Below are 9011 nucleotides of genomic sequence, written 5' to 3' on the forward strand. Positions count from 1 at the left end.
GCGGCGCGGTGCCTCGCCTTCCCCGTCGCCCACCGCCCCTCGGCACTCCTCCCCCGCCCCGAGGAGGGCAGCCCGCCGCGCCGCGCAGTGCCGTGCCAGTGCCGCCCGCGCCGCCTCGGGCCGGCCGCCCCATGCACCCTCCCGGCTCCCCGCTCGCCATGGCCGAAGGCGCTTTCTCTCTGTCGGCTCCGGCGGCGCGCAGCCCCGGGGGGAACCCGTCGAGGCTGCACAGCATCGAGGCCATCCTGGGGTTCACCAAGGATGACGGCCTCCTGGGCCCCTTCCAGCCCGACGGCGGTGCCGGCAGCGCCAAAGAAGCGGCGGACAAGCGGGGACCGCGGCACTGCCTCCCGAAGGGACCCTCGGAGCCGCCGCCGGCCGAGCACCAGGGCCGCTTCCAAGGTGAGCGCGGCGGGCTGCGGACGCGTGTCCCACGCCCCGGGGAGGGCCCGGAGGCGGCCGCCCCGCCGCTCACCCGTCTGTCTCTCCCCGCAGAGCCGTACTGCCCGGGCAGCGCCAGCCCCGAGCTGCCCGGCGGCGGCGGCGGCGGCGGCGGCGACGGGAAACCGTCGGACGAGGAGCAGCCCAAAAAGAAGCACCGGCGGAACCGCACCACTTTCACCACCTACCAGCTCCACGAGCTGGAGCGCGCCTTCGAGAAGTCGCACTACCCCGACGTGTACAGCCGCGAGGAGCTGGCCATGAAGGTCAACCTGCCCGAGGTCCGCGTGCAGGTAACGCCCGCGCTTCGGCTGCCGGCGGTCCCGCACGGTTCGGCTCGGCTCGGCTCGACCCCGCGTTCTGTCCCCCGGAAGCCCCGGCCCGGCGCTGCGCACTCGCGGCGGCGGCTGTCGATGCCGCTGTCCCGGCTGTCCCCGGCCGGGATGAACCGCGGAGACCCGCCGGGCCCCTTTCCGTGTGGGCGGCCTCGGTTGAGGGCTCCCAGGCACGGCCGCCGCCGTTTCTCCCCCGTGTCCCTACCGGGCGCTGCGTGCCGGTACGGCGGACGGCCGGGGAAGGCAGGACGGCTCCGCCGCGGGGCTGGCACTGCTGTGCGGTCACCGATGCCGCGCCGCTCCGAATAACGCGGCTGTGCTTGCAGGTGTGGTTTCAGAACCGTCGGGCCAAGTGGCGGCGGCAGGAGAAGCTGGAGGTGAGCTCCATGAAGCTGCAGGACTCTCCCATCCTCTCCTTCAGCCGCTCCCCGCAGGCGGCCCCGGTGGGTGCGCTGGGCAGCAGCCTGCCGCTGGAGACGTGGCTCGGTCCGCCCGTGCCCGGCGGCGCGGCCCTGCAGAGCCTGCCCGGCTTCGCGGCCCCTCCTCAGGGGCTGCCTGCCAGCTACACACCACCGCCCTTCCTGAACTCTCCGGCCGTGACCCACGCGCTGCAGCCCCTGGGAGCCATGGGGCCGCCGCCGCCCTACCAGTGCGGGGCTGCCTTTGTGGACAAGTTCCCCCTGGACGAAGGGGACCCGCGCAACACCAGCATCGCCGCCTTGCGCATGAAGGCCAAGGAGCACATCCAGTCCATCGGCAAGCCTTGGCAGACCATCTGAGCTCCCTCCCTTCGCTGGGTTGCAGCTGCTGAGAGCGCCAGTTGCTGGGAGGCCGTGGGACGCCCCCGAACCGCTCCGTTGCCGACATCGTCCGCGTCCTGACTTTGTATTTCGTGGTCCTCTGAACCCCCTGTGCCGTGTGTCCCGCAGAGCTGGGTCTGGGCTGTAGTTTAGGAAAAGCTCTCCCACTCTCCCTCGTTGGCTGGATGCTTTAGGTCGCAATAAAAGCTGCTGTAGAGCGCAGAGATGCATGGAGTGCCTGGGAGCTGTGACCCGCAGGGTGCGGGAAGGGTCCTCTGCTTTTGTGCCATTCAGTGGCACCGCTGGCTTGCAGGTTGTGTGCACTAAGGGGCTGTCAGGGCTACCAGCCCCTGGGGTCCTCCTGTCCCGCAGTGTGGCCATGGTGCTCCCTCAGCCGCCACGGAGCTCTGCCAGGGTTGTGGCCCAGTGGTGCTTGCCATCCTCGCACAGTTTTGCAGGGTGGCCTGAGGTCCAGATGTCCTTTGCCACCTCACCCTGTGCTTCTGGCCCACACTGACCCCAGAGAAAAGGACTGACAGATCCTGCAAGCCCTGTGCTCCCCGGTGACTGCACAGGGAAGGGGATGGCTATGCTGTGGGGCTGAGAGCTGCGGGGCTGAGAGCTGTGATCTGAACAATGTGGGGATGAGAGCCGTGGGGCTGAGTGCTATGGGACTGAGAACTGCGGGGCTGTGTGCTGCGGGGCTGAGAGCTGTGGGACTGAGTGCTATGGGGCTGAGAACTGCAGGGCTGAGAGCTGCGGGGCTCAGAGCTGTGGGGCTGAGAACTGTGAGACAGAGCTGCAGGACTGAGAACTGCGGGGCTGAGAACTGCAGGGCTGAGTGCTGCAGGGCTGAAAGCTGTGGGGCTGAGAACTGCAGGATTGAGAACTGCAGGACTGAGAACTGTGATCTGAACAATGTGGGGCTGAGAGCTGTGGGGCTGAGAGCTGCGGGGCTGAGATCTGTATGGCTGAGAGCTGTGGACTGAGTGCTATGAGACTGAGAACTGCGGGTCTGAGTGCTGCGGGGCTGAGAGCTGTGGGGCTGAGAGCTGTGGGGCTGAGAACTGCAGGACTGAGAGCTGCGGGGCTGAGAGCTGTGGGGCTGAGTGCTATGGGGTTGAGAGCTGCAAGGCTGAGAGCTGTGGGGCTGAGTGCTATGGGGCTGAGAACTGCGGGGCTGAGTGCTATGGGGCTGAGAGCTGTGAGACTGAGTGCTATGGGGTTGAGAACTGCAAGGCTGAGAGCTGTGGGGCTGAGAGCTGTGGACTGAGTGCTATGGGGCTGAGAACTGTGGGACTGAGAAATGCAGGACTGAGAACTGGGGGGCTGAGCTGAGAGGCTGAGAGTTGCGTGGCTGAGAGCTGTGGGGCCGAGTGATGTGGGGCTGAGAGCTGCGGGGCTGAGAGCTGCGGGGCTGAGAGCTGTGGGGCTGAGTGCTGCAGGTTCAAGTGCTGCGGGGCTGAGGCTCTGGAGCAAGTGCTGCAAGGCTGAGTGTTTGCAGGGCTGAGCACTGCGCCGTTGAGCTTTGAGGGAGTGAGTGCTGAGGGGCTGAGCGTAGCAGGGCTGTGTCGTGGGCTCAACCTCGGGGGGGTCTGAGAGATGTGAGATCCAAGTGCTGCGGGGCTGAGTGCTGTGGGGTGAATGTCGTGGGGCGAAGCGCTGTGGGCTGAGTGCTGTGAGGTCGAGCACTGTGGGGCTGAGCGCTGTGGGGCTGAACGCTGTCGGGCTGAGGGCTGTGGAGCTGAGAACTGTAGGGCTGAGCGTCGTGGGGCTGAGTGCTGTGGGGCCGAGTGCCGTCAGGGTGCAGGGCCGTGATCACCCCCTGCAGCACAGCACCCTTCCTGAGCCACCTCAGCTGTAACTGCAGCATCCCTTTTTTTTCCATTATCTCCGTTACTGCCCGTAATGGGGCTGAGAAGCTGTAATGAAACCGCCCTTCTCCTCCGCTGGGCACGGGGCACTCTGCACACTCTGGAGGTTGTGGCAATTAACATTTCTCATTAGGGAAAGGAGAAGGATGCACAAGCGCCCTTATTGTGTCCCAGGGACGATTCAATGCCGGCCGGGAGGCCTTTCCTTTCACTATTTCCCACTCGTTGTGGCCAGACAAAGGCTGGCTTCTAATTATATTTTCACAATCTGTGCATATCTTTAAGAGCCCTGTCAGGAGCAAGCATGTCAGCTCCGCTCAGCTTCACTTCAGGGAGCTCTTTCACCTCAGACAGCAGTTCCTAAGCATCCCTCCGCAGCCTCCTTCACAGCAGAGTCCCGTCGTCCCCCCCCGACCCCCCCATGCCCCTTGGTGTCCACAGAGCGGGTGCAGCTAATCACTGGGATCCCTCTGTTTCGGAAGCTCTTGCTCATGTGCATCACCTGGATGGAATAGCTCCTGCAGTACTTGTTGCTTGCGGTCAGCAAGCAGCACCCCTTGGTCTGGGGGTGCTCCCCGGGTCTGGGGGTGCTCCCTGGGGTCCAGGGATGCTCGCCCACCTTTTGACACCATCCCCCTGCCCGCCTGCATCCCGCTGCCTCCCGCATCCCTCACGGCCGCCAGGAGGACCCGCGGAGTTCTGCTCGGCACGGCGGAGCATTGCGGACTCCCGTTCGCTTCTCTTCAAGCTCTTTATCCAAAACCTGCAGGCGAAAGACGGCGTGCCTCGCCGGGCTGTGGCGACGGGACTCTTCCGCGGACGTACGGAGCAGTTCCTTTGTCACCTGCGGTCCGCCTGAACCCTGCGCCGGATTATCGGCCCCTGTGTGCAGCCACGTCCTCCGAGGAAAGTGACGGTGTTAGCACTTCAGCCCCCCTGAACGTGGAAAGGTAAATGTTTTCGGAGCCAATAAAGGGCTGAGCACAAACGCACCCGCACCCCGCCTGGTTTTCTGTCTTCCTGCGCTTTCCGACTGTCCCGTTCCATTTTAAAATCCCGTTTGTTCCGTTTGTTGTAAATATCTTCTCCTCCTTAATTGGGTGCTGAGTCTAATAATCCTGCCTCGGCTTGTTAACTGTACAATAGCAGTCAGAGTTAATGACCCATTAGTGATTAATTCCTTAACCAGCATCTAATTGCTCACTGTAAAACCTTTTCTTAAAACTGGATTAAATCATCTAGATCCTTAACCACTTCTTTGCTCTGACTGCGCTAAGGCTCTTAGCGCGGCCATTTCTGCCGGAGCTCTTTCTCCTTTTGCTTCAATTCCATCAGCAGGACGGCGCTGCCAGCCCCTGCTGCCGACCCCTGCGGCTACCCAGAGCTCCGAGGAAAAGTCGCACCCATAAAACAGCTGTAAATGGAGCTATCGAAAGACGCAGCCCCTTGTGATGCTGCTGGGTTCAGGCAGGAGGGCGCAATGGGTGCTGGCCGTGCTTGGGGCACTGTGCTGGGATCCCGGCTGAGCTGTGCCCATTCCATCTATGGGGGGAGGGCAGGCACAGGACCTGGGGACCAAACCCACCTCTGCGTTTGTTTCGTCCCCAAAAATAAAGCCTTTTGGGCTATGCGGGAGCTCGTGTCACCTGCCTGCACGTGTGGGGGGACAGAACCAGAAGCTGGGGAGGATTAGAGTGGGGCTGCTGCCATCCTGACAGCACTGCTGGGCTTTCTGGTAGAACAAATATCGTGCCTTCTCTATTTTGCTAATGTGTGATGTGAATGTTGGCCGACACGTCAGCCCTTTGGCATACGAAGTTCCTGCCACACTAAGAACGGTGACATAAAGCCCTGAAATGTTTGGTCCTGTGTAGAAAAGAGGTTAAAATGATCAGGTCAGGGCAGTTAGGGGAGAGCAGTGATGGGCAGCAGGGATTTAGATGGCCTTAGGAGGAGGCAGAGCTGCAGCTCGGGCTGCTGGTATGGGAGGGAGCACAGGGAGCACAGAGGATGCAGCACGGCCTGCATGGTGGGCAGCCCCAGATCTTCGGGGCCTTGTGGTCCTGCAGCCACACAGCTGCCGTGGGCACACCTCTGCTTTTTCCCTCCCTGTCGCATCACCACCAGTGCCATCCTACAGGCAGTAGAAACTGAGCGCACCCTCAGCAGTTTGTGGATGACACCAAGGCTTTGGTGCTTTTGGCAGGCCCAAGGGTGACAGGATGCCATCCGGAGAGACCTGGACAGACTGAGCAGTGCCTGTGAGAGGTTCTACAAAGCCAAATGCAAGGAGTGCACCCGGGCTGTGGCAACCTGCACCCTCAGTACAAGCTGGGGGATGTAAGGATGGAGCACAGCCCTGCCGAAAAGGACGCGAGGCGCTGCTGGACGGCAGCTGGGTACGAGCCAGCAGTGTCACCTCACAGCCCAGAAAGCCAACCGTGTCCCGGGCTGCATCCGCAGCAGCGTGGCCGGCAGGGCGAGGGGGGGATGCGCCCCTCTGCTCTGAGCTGTGAGACCTCACCTGGAGTGCCGCGTCCAGATAGGGAGTGCTCAGCGCAGGAGAGACGTGGGCCTGACAGAGCGCATCCAGAGGAGGGCTGCAGAAGTGGTGCCAGGGATGGAACACCTCCCCTGTGAGGACAGGCTGAGAGCAGGGAGAAGAGAAGGCTCCAGGGAGACCTGAGAGCAGCCTGTGAGTGTCTAAAAGGGAGCTGCAGGAAAGAAGGGGGCAGACACTTCAGCAGGGTCTGTGGCGATAGAACAAGGGGAAATGGCTTCAAGCTTAAAGAGTGGAGATTTAGGTCGAAAAAGTCGTTCACATTGAGGGTGGTGAGGAACCTGAGTGCCCAGAAAGGTGGTGGTGCCCCATCCCAAGGTCATGCTGGATGGGGCACTGAGCACCTGATGGAGCTGTGGGTGCTCCTGTGCACTGCAGGCAGTGGGACCTGCTGGTCCCTTCCAATTGTTAGGAACCAATGATCCTAAATGGGGGAAGAGAACCCCATCCTCCAGGAGGGAAAAAAATGAAGGAGGAGGGCGGGAAGGACTAACCAGCTGGGAAAGGACTGGGAAAACAGACGGACTCCCCGCATCGCCCCGCGCCTCCCACCGCACCGCCCCGCACCGCCCCGGATCCGCGGTGCTGCGGCGCCCCCTGGAGGCCGCGTCGGGCACAGCGGGAGAGCAGCCGCGGCTCCTTCCATCGGCGCCATCCGCTGCAGCGCCGGGACGCCGCGCGGTGTCCGACCGGAGCGGGCGGCTGTAATTCGTTGTGAGACCCTTCCGTGAGCATTGCGGCTGTCACAGCCGCTCGAGGGAGAAAGGGCAGCGTCGGAAATGAAGTAGGGAGCGTGGTCTTTGCCGAAACATACAAGAATACGTGTATTTAGGTCTCTTACACAACGGAAATCTTGTTTACAGAAAGGGAACCTTGCTGATTATCTGATAACAATCAAATGGTTGTGAAACATAGTCTCTTATGGAAAGTGTTCCAATTCTTCGGGTTTAGAGACTTCCTTTCAGCTCGGAGTGCTCTCCTTCATATTCACAACTTGGAGCAGATTCTCCATCATCTGATAAAAAGAGAAAAAATGGCATTTACAGAGCAGGCCTGGCAGAAGTCACTCTCTAAGCTCATCAGCCTCATACACAGCTGCCTCGTGTGCTCACATGACAAACACAAAAAGACATCCTTTGTCTTGATCAGCTTAATGGCCAATCAGCAAAGTAAGAGGAAAGTCATTTCCCAGAGCATTCTGTCTGCCATCTTGGTTGATATAACGCCTCATTACTGCTAAAAAGCCGAAACACAGGAACAGTTTAGAGCTTATTGTCCGACTTACACCAAGGCCAGCTTGCAGGACAGATTTCCTTTCCGATCTTTAAACACTTCAACTGCAATTTATCCATGGAATAAAGAGCAGCAAAGTCTTCCTTCAGCCCACAGCTGCCTTAAGACAGAAGGATGGAACTCAGGCACTCCACCCGCCGCTGAATTCCCACAACTGTGATGCTCAGTTCTCTCCCATTTTGACTGTCTGTTTTGATACTCATCCCATTCGGTCTTTCCGAATTTTATTATTATTATTATTATTATTATTGTTGTTGTTGTTGTTGTTGTTGAGAACTGAATGGCACAGCATGAGCACTGATGGTGGATAATGCTCAGAACAAATCAGAGCTTGCACCCAAGGCTCTGAGCCGAGTTACTTGAAGGGCAGACCTGAATTTACTGCTGCAGCTTTTGACTTCAGGGTCAGTAACTTCCAATCTATGATTTTAAATTCAAAAACTGCACTGAAATTTGACAGGCTCCATGGAACTCCATGGAACAGAGCCCTTCCCAGCAGCACCTGCCTTCAGTGATGCTCGGTGGACAGATACAGCAGCTCCCCGTGCTCAGCACCACAGCACTGCTCCCTGCCTGCAGCTCCCTGGTCACTATTTGGTCCCAGGGCAGGTAACGCATCGCTGCACAGCACACAAATCACTCTTGCTCACACTTCAGTACCTCCACCCAAAGGGCATTTTCACAGCGAACCAATTCCGAACACGGGATCTGCTGCCTCTCACAGTCAGTTTCTTTTTCAAACACATTGTGGCTGGAAAAGCACAACGGCACCGAGGGCCAACTGCAAACATCCCGTAGCCACTGCCCCATCACCATTTGCTCAGCCACCTGATGCCCAGCCACCGTCCCCATACACAGGCAACTCCACTGAGCACGAACAGGAAGCGTGTGGGCCAAGTGCAAGATGGAAGCCCTCATACCCAGAGGGTATACAAAATATGTGCCTTTAGGTATCAACACTACATCCACAGAACACAAATCCAGAGGTCGTGTCAGCTCTCATGTCGCCGTGTACACGTGTGGCTGAATTTCCTATGCAACAGAATTTGCCCCTGCAAACAAACACTGCCTCGTCAGGAAAGAAAAATAACAGCAATCGTTACTTAAACATCTGGGAAAGGATCACAAGTTCACCAAGCCTGGAAAAGACGTCTGAGACCATCCAGTCCAACACCCACCTCCTGCCAGCATTTCCCACTACAACACATCCCCCAGGACAGCATCTGAGCGCACAGCCCTCCTGCATCAAAGCACGTCGCTTTTGGTCTTCAGAACTCCTGCACCCGGAAGGCAGACCTCAGCAGAAGATCTGGGTTGGGTTGTTGGATGCTGGGGCTTTGCTTTTGGAGCCTGGTGGAAGAACAGTGCATTCTGTCCTCTCCAGGCTGCATGCAATCGGGTGTTTGTGTCCAGCAAGAGGAGAGCAGGGGGTAGGCGCCCCTTTCATGGTGCAGGGGAGAGACAAAGCAACTTTGCATGCTGGAAATGAAAGGTTCTGTGGCAAAACGAGGCTCTGCTGATGTCACGTATCACGGTTGCATAGGAGACGTGATTTATTTTGCCATTCGTTTGATAATTCTGGAGATTTAAGGCAATGTTATTCCACGTATTTGTTATTACCCCATTATTTATTCCATAAATACGTTCAATGTCTGACCCCCCCGCCCCCAGGGGGGGGGGGGGGGGGGGGGGGGGGGGGGGGGGGGGG

At 59.3% G+C, this 9011-nt stretch overlaps 2 protein-coding genes across 2 annotated transcripts in view; one reads left to right on the forward strand and one right to left on the reverse strand.

Moving 5' to 3' along the window:
- Positions 1 to 131: 131 nt before the first annotated feature.
- Positions 132 to 1555, forward strand: RAX (retina and anterior neural fold homeobox). Its single transcript, XM_042838657.1, has 3 exons — positions 132 to 402; positions 496 to 734; positions 1103 to 1555. The coding sequence occupies exons 1-3, from the start codon at positions 132 to 134 to the stop codon at positions 1553 to 1555; spliced, it is 963 nt and encodes a 320-aa protein (XP_042694591.1).
- Positions 1556 to 6849: 5294 nt separating this feature from the next.
- LOC122171238 (gastrin releasing peptide) overlaps positions 6850 to 9011 on the reverse strand; it is a 4571-nt gene continuing 2409 nt past the window's right edge. The window contains exon 3 of the mRNA XM_042838656.1: positions 6850 to 7025. Coding sequence (XP_042694590.1) covers positions 6972 to 7025 — 54 coding nt within the window. The 3' untranslated portion in view covers positions 6850 to 6971. The remainder of the gene's footprint in view (positions 7026 to 9011) is intronic.

The sequence above is a fragment of the Centrocercus urophasianus genome, unplaced genomic scaffold, assembly GCF_019232065.1.
Source record: "Centrocercus urophasianus isolate 14NV4802_14NV808 unplaced genomic scaffold, USGS_Curo_1.0 seq_880, whole genome shotgun sequence".
Classification (NCBI taxonomy): Eukaryota; Metazoa; Chordata; class Aves; order Galliformes; family Phasianidae; genus Centrocercus; species Centrocercus urophasianus.

Coding starts and splice junctions, on each gene's coding strand:
- RAX (XM_042838657.1), top strand. CDS start 132: ATGCACCCTCCCGGCTCCCCGCTCGCCATGGCCGAAGGCGCTTTCTCT. Junction 403..495: donor GCACCAGGGCCGCTTCCAAG/GTGAGCGCGGCG, acceptor CTCTCCCCGCAG/AGCCGTACTGCCCGGGCAGC. Junction 735..1,102: donor TGCCCGAGGTCCGCGTGCAG/GTAACGCCCGCG, acceptor CTGTGCTTGCAG/GTGTGGTTTCAGAACCGTCG.